Consider the following 14,990-nt stretch of genomic DNA (forward strand, 5'->3'; position numbering starts at 1 on the left):
CCCCCCCGCCCCCCTCCCCTCCCCTGTCTTCCCCTCCCATCTCCTCTCCTTCCCTCCAGTCTTCCCTCCCCTCCCTCCCCTCCCTCTCCTCCCTCCCCTCCCCATCTTCCCCTCCCTCCCCTCCCCTCCCCTCCCCTCCCCTCCCTTCCACCTGCCATCTCCTCCTGTGGCTCCCATCTTTCGAACCACCCCCTGCACTCTTGCCCTCAGCGTAGCCTCCAGCCCGCGGCCGCACCTGGAGCATGCTCGTGCTCGTGCTTCTTGAGGTGCCGGTCCAGGTTGGTCTGCTGCCCGAAGCAGCGGTTGCACAGGTGGCATCTGAAGGGCTTCTCCTTGTTGTGGATGTTCCGTACATGCCGCTGGAGGTTGGAGGAGATGCTGAAGGAGCGGTCGCAGTACTTACACCTGCAAGACACACGTGTCTCAGAGGAGCCTGGACCCTGCCCCATGCACGGCCTCAGCCCCACCCCTGGCCTGGCGGAGACCCCGGTGCACCCCGTTCCCTGGGGCGCTGTTGCAGGCGGGCAGGCTGTGCCTCAAAGCCCTGCGGCCCGAGGAAGAGGCCGTCCTCTGCCTACTGACACGAGGGAGGCGGGCGGAGTTGGGATGTGCCACCGGCTGCTGCAGGGGACCCTCTGGGCCCACGCCCCTGGGCATGCAGCGCCGGAGACCCTCCAGAGTCTCCCGCCTCTGCGTCAGGGTCCCGCTTGGAGGCCCTGCCCCAGGGCGCATGCTCCCAGCGGCCTCAAGGGGGCGGCCGTGCACCATGGAAAGACCCTCCTGCGGTTTCCCCGAAGAAGGAGACCCGCTCCCTGGCCGAGAGACCCCCACCCTGCATGCAGGCAGCTGGCCTGGACCTGGCCGCCTTTTAGTGGGTCCTCAGGCCTCAGCTTGCCAATTCATGAATGGGGGGCTCGGGGGCTGCCCTAGGCCCTCTTCAGCATCTGTAACTTCCCGGAAGGGAGGTGGGGGCTCCCTGGTCTCGCTGCCTGTCAGGACACCGCTGTTCTAGGGACCACACATGACCACAGCCTTCAGGTGAGGGCACTGCCAGCCCCACGCGATCCCTTGATTTCTATGCTCCTGTGCAGAAGGTGACCGCCAGCCCAGCCGTGCGCTTGGGAAAATCCAACAAGAAGCTCCTTCCTCCAGACGCTTCAGTTGTGTCCACCTTAACATCTGTGACGGGAGCGGTGCCCCGTTGGGTGTGGGGTCTTGTGGGGGTGCAGCCTTCTCGACCCTGCTCACAGCCCCGAGGGCAGGAAAGGGAGGGTTATCCTCCCAGTTTAGGGAAATACCCACAACCAAGTAGCCAGAAGTGGAGAGCGCGCGCGAGCCTGGAGCTGGAGAGACGGGTGGCCCAGGGAGCCGCCTGCACAAGTCTGCAGACCCCCGTGCAACCTTGCCGGGCGCTGGTCCCTCCTGGTGGCAGAAGTCCAAGCCCAGGCCATATGGCTTCCTGGAGTGGCTCCTGCGGCTCTGCGCCGGGCCTCAGCTGTGTCCAGGAGCACACACGTGTGTGCTGATGAGCACACGGGCGCACACGTGTTGTGTGTGTGCGTCTGGGCTCCAGCACTCCTCGGGGCTGCTTCACTGGGCGTTAGAGGCACACGAGCCCAGGAAACACCGTCCATGTCCTCATTTATTTTCCATGTTTGGAAGCAAACCGCTCCTGCAACGGGACAGGGGGCAGGCAGGCAGAGTCCTGGCCTGCTGAGTCTCCCTCAGGAGCCGGTCTACACAGCAGGTCCCTGCAGGGCGCACGCATGGGGGTGCATGCTCTTCCAGAGGGGTGCAGCTTGGAAGGTGTCAGGGACCTGTCCTGAGTCTGGCGGCTGGGCATTCCCGCAGGAGGGCCCCCACCCACCCTGATTGCTCCAGCACAGAATACGGGCACTGGGTCTGGAGCTGCGCTTGAGGAGGGTACGGGGCTGGGCCAGCAGGGCTGTGTGAGGCGGGCCTTCGCTCGCTGCCCTGTGACACCTGCACAGGCAGTCTGGACGGTCACAGTGCACCCTGGGGGCCCCCGAAGCAGGAAGCACTAGGCTCCCACCAGCCTCTGAGCCTCCGGGGCTGTTAGTGCTGTGCCAGGAGCCGAGGTTTCTCTGCCCCGAGGGGCAGCTTTGTGAACCTGTCCGGGGAAGCCCGCATCCTGCCTCATTCCCCCCGGGGGCCTGATGATGGGTCCACAGAAAACAGGGAGGGCCCCCGTTACAGGGGCCCCCGGGTCTCCCACGGTATGTTTCTAGAGCTTTTCTCATTCAGTTTCCGGAGCTTCTTGGCTGAGGCCTTGCTGACTCTGGCTTCCTCCACGGTTGGTGGGAGAAGAGCCGTCTGAGATCTTTTTCTGAACGGCTTGGGCCACCATCCCTGGCCTCCTCCTGAGCAACACTCCGCCTTCTCTGCCGGTGGGCCTGGGTGCACCTGTGCTCGGCCCCGCTCCTCGTTGGGCCGGCTAAGCTGCTTCCAGGCCCCTGGAGCCTGGCGCTTTGGTCACGGCCTCTCTTCCCACGTCTCCTGATGTTCACAGGCCCCAATGAGGACCTGCTGTCCTAGAAGCCTATACAGGTGCCCTTGGCTGTTTCGTCTTGGCATGCTCGGGGACAGAGGCTTGAGCCCTCCACACTGCGGGGTCAGCTGTGCTTGGGTACCCGGGGACCTGGTGCTCCCTCACAATGGTCCAGAAAGGAAGGTTTTATGTCCCAGGACGCACCGTCTCATTCCGTCACAGACAAATCCTTGCCCCCCACGGTGCCAGGCTCCCAGACAACCGTACTGCTCCTCACAGCAATCGCTTAGGAAGGGCCCAGTGCAAGGCCAAGCTGGTCTGGGCGCTCGCCCCCTGACCCAGACAACGGGCCTCCCCGGGGCCTGTCCACACGTGGGCTTACACACACCCGCACACAGGATCCCTTGCCGTCTTTCCTTGGAAAGTCAGGGACCTTTTGACGGGCTCCACCTAACACTGCCGCACAGACTCTGAGCGGTGGGAGTTCTGAGTAAAAGACGGGGTTGGAGAGGATTGTTTTTTGTGACCAGAAATGGAGTTCTCTTTCCAACGTCCATGGGGCTGGAGAGGGGGTAAGGGGGAGCTGCACGTTCGACTTGCTCACAGAGAGACCTGAGTGTGGCCCTCTCTTGGTTTTAATCTGGATAAAAGGCCCAGACCGAGAAGCCCATTTGAGATTTAGGGGAGCAGTGAGCCCTGGGCTTTGGGGGGGCGGAGTTCTCAGAGCAGTTGGGATTGGCATTGTAACTACACTGACAAGTGGCTAGTGAAATTTATGGCCTCGCTGTGTAAAATGGTGCAGCGTTGCACTCTCTGTGGCAAGGAATGACCGGCCGGCCCCGGCAGCGTGCAGCCGAGGGCCTTGAGAGGACCTTGCAGTGACTGCCCCCCCACCCCGGAAGCCAGCCAGGGGGAGGCCCAGCACGGGGTGGGGGAGGGCGCAGTGTCCTCCCTGGGACCCAGCCGGGCCACACCAGCTGTCCCAGGGAGAAATGCTCCTGGTAACTGTCAATGCAGGGGAAGGGAAGGCAGGGGGAGAGTTTTGAAATCCAGCCCTGAAAAACAGAACCAGAAAAGCAAGGGGACAGGTTTGGGCCACCTGAGGCAGTGGGAACAGGGCCTTGCTCACGGGGCGGGGAAAGTAAGAGGCAGATGGAGAGTGGTGTGTCCCCAAAGCCAGAACCTCACATCCCGCCAGGAGCATGCAGGCCAGCCCGCGAAGCACACGCCCAGAGTGTGACCACGGCCCTGCCGGGCAGCGTCCCAAGGGACTCCGGGCATGGCGGCCAGGAAGGAGGCAAGAAGCAGCCCCTTCATTCCTGAGTCCAGCTTTCTGTCTGTCCAGCCCCAGTTGTAACGAGCCCTACCGGCCACAGCTTTAGGGAATGAGAGTGTGTTTAACTGCACCTTGTCTCCCAACCTGAGGCCAAGCTCTCTAAGCCTGGAGAAGCCATTAGCTGAGGACACCAGGCCCGGCAGGAGGGTTGACCTTCCCTCCAGGAAACACACCGTCAGTCACACGAAAGGGTCTTTCTTTCCTGGAGTCAGGGCTTTGGAACCCATTCTGAGCGACTCTAGGTAATCTCAGGCAGAGACAGAAAAGGAAGAGTGTCACGCGCTGTCTAGTCTGTCTGTCACTCTGCAGCCCAGGACAAGTCTAGTCTGTCTGTCACTCTGCAGCCCAGGACAAGCCTGGCCTCCTCCGGCTCTCGAGGGGCCTCAGGCGCACACGCAGCACGGCACACGTGGGGCCGGCCCGGAGCCGAGCTCAGCTCACGGGGGCAGGCAGCGGGCATGTTGAATCGGCCTCACGGGGGTGGGGGTCCTTCTCTCTTGGTGGGGCCTGTCCCCTGGATGGTAGGTTTCTGTGGATGGACGGACGGATGGACGGACTTTCCTCTTCCAATTTAAATTCTTCCAGTGACCCAAGTGAGCCCAGACACCCCCTCCCCGTGATGGCAAAAGGAGTCACACGCGCCACACTCCCCATCTCAGGGCTGCCTTGAGCCAGATGAAGTCAGGATTTGCAACGCAAACTTTCAAAGCAATTATTGTTACACAAGTCGAAACTCACAGATCGGAGAGAGCAAAAGAAATCAATGGTAATTAAATTCCTCTATAAACACAGCCCGACCCTCTGGGGGCTCCTATGAGCAACACTGTCCAGAAGGCGGCTCTCATTTCAGGGAGGAGGCCAGACCAAGTCATTCCTTCCTTTGTGAGCCTTTGTGGAATCGTAAGCCCCTTTTGGGGTGCGGAGGGCGGGGGGCCTGCGTGTCGGGGACGGGCGGGGGGTACCCAGCTCAGTGGATGTGCTGTCGCTCATCCGCCCAGGACACGGCCCAGTGGCGGTGGGGAATGCCTGTTACACCTCAGGGTGGGGCACAGGGACCACAACTCCGGTGGGCACCCCACGTGGCTGCCCTTCCCAGGGACGGGGACGCCCACCGAGTCTCTGGAGCCACCGGGGGCCTCCGAGCTCTGTATGGCCAGAGTGTAGGAATCTCGTGCTGCCAACTTAAAGCCATGCCAAGCTCCTTATTCCCAGCGGCTGCCGTTCACCAGACACACCCCGGAATGAGGTCTTGGCGTCTAAACCAGCGTTTTCCCTGATTTGCCTCGTGGTCACCACCACCTGGGTCGCTCATTAAAAATGCCAACTCTCAGGCCCTCCTTGGGCGGGGTCCCCAGCCCTTCTCCTGCCCAACAAAGGCCCCAGGGACCAAGGAGCAGAATCTGCTTCTCCCGGGGGCAGAACCGTCTGCTGGAGCAGCCGTGGACGCTGACTCGCGGGGTCTAAGCCTCTGACTCTGCATCTTTGAAACGGGGACGACCCCCCACTTGTGAACAGGAAAGGTGATGGCTCCCACACGGACTTGCTGAGTGGCTGCATCTCTGCAGGCAGAAGCCCAGGACTGAGGGCCGGGAGGGGAGCAGACACATGGCTTCCATCCAGGGCTGGCAAGCGAATCCCTCAGGATAACCCCAAGCCCAGGCTGGGACCCGAATTTGCACGGAACTCCTTTTCCACTGCCCGCCCTGCCTCAGGCACCCACTCTGGCACACCAGCCACTATCTGGGAATTAAGCTGGGAGGGGGTGGAGTGAGGCTTCTCCAACAGACCCTCGGGGCCCTGACTTTGGCCATTGCTCCTGTCAACGCCCTTCCCCAGGCAAGAGCGGCAGGGGGGCGAGCGGCACCCAGGCACCCCACTCGGAGTGGGCAAGAATCTTCAGGAAGCCCACTTGGGCACCTCCTGCCGAATCTTTATAACCCCCAGGGCCCAGGATGGCTGTGGGGTCAGGAGGGGGTTCCAGGGAGCCACCTGACACAAGGATGCTGGCTCCCACCCCCACCCTTCCCGTCTTACCAGAAGCCTCCCCCCACAAATGGGGCGGGCTCCTACCTGTATGGCTGCTCCCCGGTGTGCGTCCTCAGGTGTCTCGTGAGGTTTGCTGATCGGGGGAAGATCTTGCCACAGTACCTGGGGTGGAGGGGCAGGGGGACCGTGAGGCAGTCGCCCCACCATAAGCTCAGGTGCCCACACGCTTTCCTGGCATGGTTCCTCCAACTTGGGGTCTAGGCCCGAGGCCCCACACCTGGGGGGCAGGTGGGCTCGGCTGACTGTGGCCTGCTCGGGCTGTGCCCTTCCCTGAGCAGCCTGAGGGTGGCCGAGCTGGCTTGCACCGGCTAGGACATGCTCACGCGCCTGGGGACGGACGCGACCCGTGTTTCAACACGGGGCTTTCCACCTGACTCCGAGGGTCTCGGTTAAATGCCGACCAGCCCCCCTTGGCTTTGGGACCTCCGGGTTCTGACCGGCTAGGCTAAGGCTGCGTTTCCTCGTGCTCATGGAAACACAGCCTGCTGGGGCGGGGGATGTCCAGCCCCCCCCACCACACACACACACAGGGGCAGCGAATGACCACCATCCGTGAACGGACCATTGACTGCCTCTATGCCGTGCTGTGGCTAGACGGTTTGTCCAGGAAGCCCAGGCTCACAGCCTCAGCGTGGCACCTGTGGCCACCTGGCCAGGACCACCCCCCAGCAGGTCCACCTCACCTGCAGGTGTAGCGCTCCTTGCCCTTCCTGAGGATGGGGTCCGAGAGCGTGGGGGGCGGGGACCGGAAGTTGAAGGGGTGGTGGGGGAGGGGCTGCAGGGAGCTGCCCGAGTCTGCCTTCATGGCCGCGAAGCTCTCCAGCTTGTCCGTCATGGTCTCGATGGCTGACATCTGCCGGCAGGACAGTGGGAGAGACAGTGGGCTCCCCTGAGGAGGCTGGCCTCACCCCCCCCTGGGCACCCGAGGGTCCCCCGGGACCGGGTATGTCCCCCGCTGGGCCAGGAGCAGAAGCTCGTGCAGGCCTCAGGCTGTGGGTGCAACCAGCCGTCTCCCGGCTTCTAGGCCACCCGGTGGATACTCTCACTTTCTGCGGCCGGCCCTGTACCCGTCCCTCCCCGGAAGCCCCGTGTCAGCCCAGGGCCCAGGCTTGGGGAGCCGGAGCCAACCTTCGCCAGCCTGCGTCTCTGCCTGTCGGGGGGCAGGTGGGGTGGGAGGCAGGCTCCGGCCGCAGGTGACACGTCCCCTGATCTGGAAACCCCCAGCACCGCCCTACTGGCTTGAGCCCGGCCAGCACCCTTGGAGGGCTGGCTCCATTTAAAGACAGAATCACATCCTGCTCTTCTCCTCTGTCTGTCTGTCTGTCTGTCTCCCGCTCTCGAAATAAGACAGCTCCCTGCCTCCCGGTTAAAAGCGGCCACGGGTCTGGGCAGTGCTGTCTGGTGGCACCGGGTCATGATTGCAGGCAAAGTTCTCTGGGAGTCCAACAGCCTGGCGCCAGATGCTGCTGACGGAACCTCCAGAGGATGAAACCACGTGACGCAGCCCGGGACACGGTGACATGGACTGGAGGACCCACCTCTCCAGGACTTGGAGGTGCCAGGTGCTTGCCTGGGGAGGATTCGAGGGGGTGGCACTGGCCATTTCCACCCGGTGGGCAGAGTTGTGGTCGGAGCCCCAGACGGCGCCTGCCCCGAGGGCTTGGGTTGGGGGACAACACAGGGCAGGGGGGTGCTGTTCGGCTCTCCATCCCCCCGGGGAAGCCTGTGCCGTCCTCAGAAGCACGACGCTGCCCGCGTGCGCTGCCCGCCCTGTCCCGCCGACGGGCAAATGGGAGCTGCCTCGCCCCTCGGCTGCGGCCCCTTCACGGCCGGGATGCGGGGGACCCAGGTGCGAAGACTGCTGTCCGCCTGGCTCTGCGTCTCAGTTTTAGCCGCAGCCTTGAAAGTTTCTGGAACTCTCCACACAGAGACTCCCTGGAGCTCCAGAGGTGGTGAGGGGCCGAGGCCCACCCTGCACCCCAGGGCTGCGCACACGCGTGTCAGGCCTCCCAAACCAGAGGCCCGGGCAGAGTCCCGCCTGGCACCTGACCACCGCAGGCTGATGTCCGAGTGACCCCGTACTTCGTAGAGGCCATCAGTCATCGCGCCTGAGTGGTGGCCTGACCTCAGACCACTTCGTTAGGTGACTTCCTAGTCCCCCTCCCCTGCCCCTCCCCCTGCTCTGGCCCATGGGCAGGCCTGGGGGTGGCAGGGCTCAAGGTGGGGTAGCAGGCAGGAGGGACAATGGGCCGCGGGCCCCCTGCCAGGCCTCCTCTCCTCAGGCCTGGGTGGGTCTCCCCGAGGCCGGTCTGCAGGTCCGGCCTGCCCGCCTGCTCCGCCTGATCAGATATTCCCGGCTGAGCTCCCGCACAAACACAAACACAGGATGCGCCTGGCGGGCTTGTCAGCTTTTTCCAGCCCAACCCGAGGAAAATCGGGGGAAGTTATTAAGCTAAGCTCATGGCCCCAGCGAAACAATGGGAGGCGCTAAGTTTAGCTGTGAACCCAGGCAGGGGGCAGGTTTCACAAACTGGGGGTGTGTGTCCAAGGTGGGAAACACCGAGAAACAGAACAATGCCCCGGTCTGGAGTCTGGTTCAGGCCATCCCACAGTTCAGCTCCCAGGACCCCCCCAGTGGGGTGGGGGGAGGCTGTGGCTCAGGGGAGGAGGCGGGGCCCCAAGGAGGGAGCACAGGTGAGCCCTCGGGCAGGAGTTGGGGAGCCTCTGCCCAGCTCTGCTGCTCATCCCTGCGTCTGCGACATCTCTGTGCCTACGCCTTGGGGGGACAAGGCCGGGCAGTGGACGGGGTGCCTGCAGGCAGGGTTTGTGGCCACTGCCCAGACTTGGGGGCTCTCTTCCCCAGACCCCCAACCTTAGTCTTGGTGGACAGCCCTGATCCCCCACCCCTGCAGCCGTGGGGGAGGAGGCTCCTCCTGCCCACCACCTCCTGGGACCCTCTGTCCTTGGGGCCAGTCCGACTGCTTCTGTCTTGTTCCCCATCCCCCATGCCCCCCATGCCCCGTGCTCAGACCCCCGCCTCCTGGTCGTACGTAGGTGTCCCGCTCACACCCATGCCTCCCGCGTCTGGCCCCTACATTCCAAATTCTTGGACTCCCTGCATCCAAGCTTTTGCCCACTGCTTTGTTCATGCTCACTGCCCCTCCGAGAGCCCGAGCCGTGGGTCGGTGAGTGCTCCCATGGTCTGGGGCCTTTGGCCACCTCCGAGGGACCCATGGGGCTGCCCCACAGAGCACTAGCCTCCTTCCTCACACGTCCTGGCCCTTCTCACCCTCTTTGGCCTCTCAGTGACCCACAGGGGCTACAGGGAGAGAAGCCCCCCGGGCATGTGACGGGCAGGGAAGCTGAGGCCCTCCTGGATGTACGCTCAGGGCCTGCCCCCTGCACAGACCTGCCCGCCTGGGCAGCCCGGCTGGAGGGTCCCGGAATGGGGGTCCCAAGGCATGCCCTCCCAGGTGGCTTGGCCCCCCCATGGGTCTTACCTGGGGGTGGAAGAGCAGTGGAGACGGCCGCAGGTACTTCTCCTTCAGGACTCCCACGGGGTCCGTCACCTTCCGCTTCTCTACCCTGCTGGACAACAACACAGAGGGTTACGTACCTCACCGCGCCGCCCGGGGCTGCGCAGGGACCGTACCCACCTGTGCCCCCAGTCACGAGGCAGGGGCCCCTGCTTCTGGCCCCCGATTACTGTCTCACCTGACAGTGGGGGGGTGTCGTGATGGAGCGCGCCTGCGCACCTCCACGGCCCCTGCCACCTGCCTGAATGCTTGCTCCACGTCCTCTGGGGGCTCCCCAGACTCCCCCAACCACCCCAGCCGTCACCCCGGGGGTCTCCGGGGCCTCCCCATGGCTGCCAGGTAGGGTCTACCTAAACACTAGAGATGGCTGCTGGAGAGGACAATTCTAGAATATTTTCCAGAGGCTGCTGACAACTCTGTTCCTCACAGAGCGAGTGGAGAAAGTGGCCGGGGCGGGTCCTGAGATCCCTCCGCACCCTGTCTCCCAGCAACGCCCAGCCTCAGTCTCCTCGTGGCGGCAGAGATTCCCAAAGCGCTGTCTGGGGCAACCCGCCGCTTCTCCGCCCGCAGACGTGGCCCCTCTGAGCACACCCCGCACCAGCTGCTCCCGTTTGGTCCACGTGAGGGCCCCACTAACGCACAGCTGCCCACCAGGGCCTGGCAGGGACAGCGACCAGGGCAGGACGGGGGCGGGGGGGGGAGGTACGGCGCAAGGAGAGGAGGGTGAGCTGTGGGAAGACAGGGAGCATCCCCTCGGGACCTGGGAACCCCACCGGACCCCCAGCCTGGCCCAGGAGGGGGAGGGGGCGACGGGGCCCCTCCTGGAGAGGCAGTGTTAATTGCCTGGGGAGTTGGCTTGGAGGGCATCTTGCTCTGAAGGGCCTTCCCAGCGCCCCGTTCAAAGCTGGGCTGTATGGGACTCGGCCTTTCAGCAAGATGAGCCTATAGCCGGGGGAGCCCCACGGGAGGGGCATGTGGGTCTGTGTCAGCTTGGCCCCTGAGCAACCAAGGCCAGCGGACCCCAGCGGACCACTGGTGGGCATGTGTGCAGGGTGGCCAGCCCGGCGGTGTTAGGGTTCCTTGCACCCGGGGGATGGAGGATGGGGGGTTATGCGTGTGAAGGGGGAACAGGATCCAGGGGCTGGCCTGTGGGGACGGTGTGAGGTTTTCCTGGAGTCCCCCAGGAGCGGAGGAGGCCCTGACCCCTAGCCCTAGGGCCCAGCCTGTTTTCGAGCAGTTGTGGTCACTCACAGCTTTGCTTGGGGAGGGGCCTTGTTCATCTGGACGGGCTTGGGGGTGCAGGGAGACGGTGCACTCGAACATCTTGCTGGTGTTTATGGGCCAAGTGGGGGCCCAGGCAGCCCCTCCCTCAGCCCATGGACCCTAGATCCAGTGGCCAGAGCCGGGGACACACTGGGTCTCAGAAGACCCCTGAGCGGACGTGCCCTTTTTGGCCTCACCCTCTGTTCTTCCAGCTTCCAGAAAAAGGCTCATGGCTCTGAAGCAAGTGAGAGGGGGCAGAGGGGCAGAGTGAGGGCCTGGGGAGAGGGCGGGGAGGTCAGGGACAGAGCGGCAGGAAGTGAACTGAGAGCCTGCTGATTCCAGCTCTGCAGCCTGAGCGGAAGTCCCGCGTCTCGGGCTCCAGTCACTGTCCCGTTGTCTGCACAAGGGCTGTGCGTCCCGTGGGGCACTCTGGGCCTCACCTGGGGCTCTGGAGAGTCTCATTTAATGGTCAGGCACGCCCTAGGCCTTTTGACGGCCATGTTTGCCCCAGAAAGCTAAGGAGCGCCTTTGGCAGGTGAGTCACGGCTCCTCCTCGAACCTCTGCTCAACTCCCTCAAACCGTCTATGGATGGCGTGTTCTGAAAGAAACACCTAGAGGGGCATGTTCCCTGTCTCCCCTGATCATGACATCAGGCCCTGGAGGGAAACAGGACGGGCTGCAGACACAGGCGGCCAGGGCCACAGGGGCTGGGCGCAGAGGGTAGGACCCGCAAACGGCCTGGCCTCCCCCCCCCGGGCTGCTGTCTTGCTGGTATCATTCTGTCCCACGTGCACCATCAGTGGGCCTGGGCTCCTCACCCGCACACCCGCCACCAGGCTGCAGCTGGCACCTTGCGGAACGCAGGCCGCATGCTCCCGTGCTCCCTGGACACTGGGTGCACACGCACGTGTGTCTGCACGCGGGCTTCTGTTCCACATGGGCACGGCCTGAGCCCTGCAGCCGTGCCCCGGGCATGGCCCCTGCACCTCCAGGCCTCCCATCCAGCACCCGCAGGATGCATGTGAGGGGGACACTCCCACCGAATAAACCCACCCGATTCAAAGCCCAGAGACTGGGGAGGGGGATTAAATTGCTCCCCCCTCTCGGGAGGGCTATCAGAGGGGTGGGTGCTGATTGTTTGCAAACCCTCTGGAGCTTCCTCCTCCTCCTTCCCCCAACCGTCCCCCCCAGACCAGCGGCTCCTTCTCTGCTCTCCCCTGGGCCACCAGAACCCCCCCCCACTGTGGCTCCAGGGGCAGGTGGGGGCCACCAGGGCAGCCTCGGGGAAGTGCAGGTGCTGGGACCAGGGGACAGTTTTGCAGCAGGAGGCAGAGTTGGTCCAGAGAAGACAGCTGGCGACATCGGGGGGCCTGCGTGGGGTCTGAGGGGAGGCTGGGGGTCCCAGTGGCTGTCAGTCCCGCTGCCCAGCCAGGTCGAGGCCCCTTTGGGAGAGCAGGTGAAGGTGGGGCGTGTTAATACCTGTAAATGGGGTCCATGAAGAAGGGTGAAGGCTTGGCGTAGTGCAGGGCCGGCTGCTGGGGCAGCTGCGCCGGGCACGCCTTGGGCAGCCCCTCCCCGGCCCCCAGCTTGCGCTCCCCGTAGATGTGGTTCTTGCGGGGCTCCCGCCCCCCTCCGTTCTGGCTGGCTCGGACGCGACTGCCGATGCTCAGGTCCAGCGGCTGCTCCTCTCCGGACACCGGGGCCGGGGGCGCCTTGGGCACGGGCAGCACGGGCTTGGCCTCTTTTGGTTTGGTGGTGAGGTCGAAGGGGGACTCGGCGCTGGGGCCGCCCCCCTTGAGGGCGTCCCGGGGCGACCTTGGCTCGGCCTTGACCAGCAAGTTGTGGGCGAGGGAGCGGTCCGCGAAGGGGCAGAGGGCTGGGGGGAAGTTGGGCAGGAACTGGAAGGGGAAGACGGAGTGGTAGGGCAGCGAGCCCAGCTTCTTCTCCTGCATGCCCACGAGGCCGGGGCCGAAGTACTTCTCGGCGATGGAGGCGATGGCCTTGATGGAGTCGCCCGCGGCGCCTGGGGCCGTCAGCAGCTGCTCATCGGGCGGCGGGAAGAAGGCGTGCGGCGGGAAGAAGACCGGCACCTCGCCCGCGCCGTCCGGGGCCCCCGGGGGCGCCGCGCCGCCGCCCCCACACTCAGGCTTGCCCTCCGCCGCCTTGCTCTTGTCCCTGGCCTTGTCCCGGTCGCTGTCCGCGTCGCTGTCCAGGTCCGAGCCCGAGCCTGTGGTCGTGTCCAGGTCGGTCCCCGTTGTGGTGTTGACGTCCTCGAAGTCACTGCCGTCCGACATGTCGCTGCCCCTCGTCTTGAGCTTCTCAGTGTAGGAGTCCCCCAGGCGACGCTCGAACGTGTCCTCAGGCCCTGCGGCGGCTGTGGTGCCCTGGCCGCTGTTGCCCACGGCAGAGACGAGGGGCAGCGCCGGGTTCCCCAGGGGGCTGGGGAGCTTGGCGTCCTGGGTGTGGTTTAGGGGGCTCTTGAGCAGCGGTGTGGGAGGTAGCAAAGGTGGCCGGGGGTACAGGGACGGAGGGAAGAGACCGGGGAAGCCCGGAGCGAGCGCGGGGAAGGCGGGGGGCGCTGCCGAGAAGGGCAGGCTGCCCGGGTGCGGCCTGGACGGGAAGTACTCGCTGAAGCCCAGGCTGGCGTGGTTGAGGTTGGGGGCGGGCTTCGGCTTGTCCATCATGGGGCTGGGGGTCAAGGGCAGGCCCGGGGCGAAGATGCCGCCCGGCGTGTAATGGTTCTTGCCCTCACAGAAACGTCGGTGCTTGTTGAGGGAGGAGGTAGTGCTGAACATCTGCCCACAGTCCTTGCACTTGATCTGCGTGCGGCAGTCGGCGTGCATCCGCTTGTGCCGGCACAGGTTGGAGAACTGCGTGTAGGACTTGTGGCAGACCTCACCTAAAACATCAGCAGAAAGCAAACACAAACACAATATGAAATTACCAGGAAACCCTCTGGCCGTGGGGGCGGGGGGAGGCTGGGCCCCGCGATCCGGAGCCCTCTGTGCTTGTGCGTGTGAGCACACGGGTGTGTATGTGCATGCATACACGTCACACTGTGTGTGTGCGTGCCGGCATGCACATGTGTAAGCGTGCACACGTATGTGTCTGCATGCACGCTAGCACACGTGTACACGTACCTATGGGCACATGTGTAAGTGTGCACGTGTATGTGTCTACACGCATGCTTGCACACCTCTGTGTACACGTACCGCGGGCATATGTATGTATGTGTGCATGAATGTGCGTGCACGTGCATGTCATGTGTGTGCTGTGTCTGCATGTGTGCGTGTCCGCCCGTGTGCACACACATACGTGTGCGTGTGCGTGCGCATCCTACCCTGGGGCTGGCCTCCAGGGACCAGCAGATGGTGAGGACCACCTGTGCCTTGGCCTCCAGGGACCAGCAGATGGTGAGGACCACCTGTGCAGATGGTGAGGACCACCTGTGCCCCCCACTTGGACAGACCTCAGGTTTCTCAACTTCCCCATTGGAAGCTGGGGTACGTCTGCTCTTTGTGCCATTCTCCCCGGGAGTGTTTGTAACATGGGGGCCCAGGTCTTCTGAAATCACTCCCAGGGTGGACGAAGCCACAGCATGCAGCCAAGTGTGCACTTGCTCAGGCTCCCCCAGAGCTTCCCGCCACTCCCTGTCGCCCTCAGTGGAGCTGGCTCAACAGGAAAGGAGGAAACACCAACCGCCAGATCAACTCTCCTGCCTTCTGTCCTGGGAGAGGGGCCTCGGGGGCGACCGGCCCACTCGGGGGATTCTTAGGGAGTCTGGGCTTGGGGACACAGCTCCCGGTGGCATGCAGGGGTCACCGTCTGGGCCCGGCTTGAAGCTGGGGGTGGGAGGGAAGGCAGGCAGGGCCGTGTGGAGAGGGGCTGGCTCCATGTTTAAGGGAAATGAAGCCTCCCCGGATTAGGATGAAGAAGCAGAGCCAGGCTCAGGCTGATGGGCACTAGCCTCTGCCCTTGACAGGAGGGGGCGGTGCCAGCTGGAGCCCAACGCCAGGACCCAGGGGCCCTGGGGCTTTTCTTTCTTTCTTGTTTTTCTAACCAGAAAGGGAGGAACACACACACACACACACACACACACACACACACACACACACACACACACCTCTCGGCAGGACAATTTGCTTCCTAAATGCAGCCCGGTGGAAACAATGAATCTAGCCTGTTTCTTGTTCACCACAAATCCCGACTGCCTGGTGCCCCGCCATTCACACTGGCGCTCTGGCCCCACATTACCGAGTTCTTTCGGCACTGTATCTATTCATGTGAAGGGCCCTGCCT

General features: G+C 64.0%; 1 protein-coding gene across 7 annotated transcripts in view; it reads right to left on the bottom strand.

The window, feature by feature from the left end:
• PRDM16 (PR/SET domain 16) overlaps nt 1-14,990 on the bottom strand; it is a 310,580-nt gene that overhangs the window by 10,527 nt on the left and 285,063 nt on the right. For 5 of the 7 annotated variants that reach the window (XM_073903466.1, XM_073903465.1, XM_073903470.1 and 2 more), the window contains 5 exons: nt 12,171-13,590; nt 9,392-9,479; nt 6,575-6,744; nt 5,916-5,993; nt 236-405 (listed from right to left, as the gene is read on the bottom strand). In XM_073903466.1, the coding sequence (XP_073759567.1) occupies nt 236-405; nt 5,916-5,993; nt 6,575-6,744; nt 9,392-9,479; nt 12,171-13,590 (1,926 nt within the window). The remainder of the gene's footprint in view (nt 1-235; nt 406-5,915; nt 5,994-6,574; nt 6,745-9,391; nt 9,480-12,170; nt 13,591-14,990) is intronic. The other 2 variants (XM_073903468.1, XM_073903467.1) reach the window with 1 other exon arrangement.

Source organism: Callorhinus ursinus, unplaced genomic scaffold (genome assembly GCF_003265705.2).
Source record: "Callorhinus ursinus isolate GAN/ISIS: 27379988/994484 unplaced genomic scaffold, GSC_fseal_2.0 scaffold18, whole genome shotgun sequence".
NCBI lineage: Eukaryota > Metazoa > Chordata > Mammalia > Carnivora > Otariidae > Callorhinus > Callorhinus ursinus.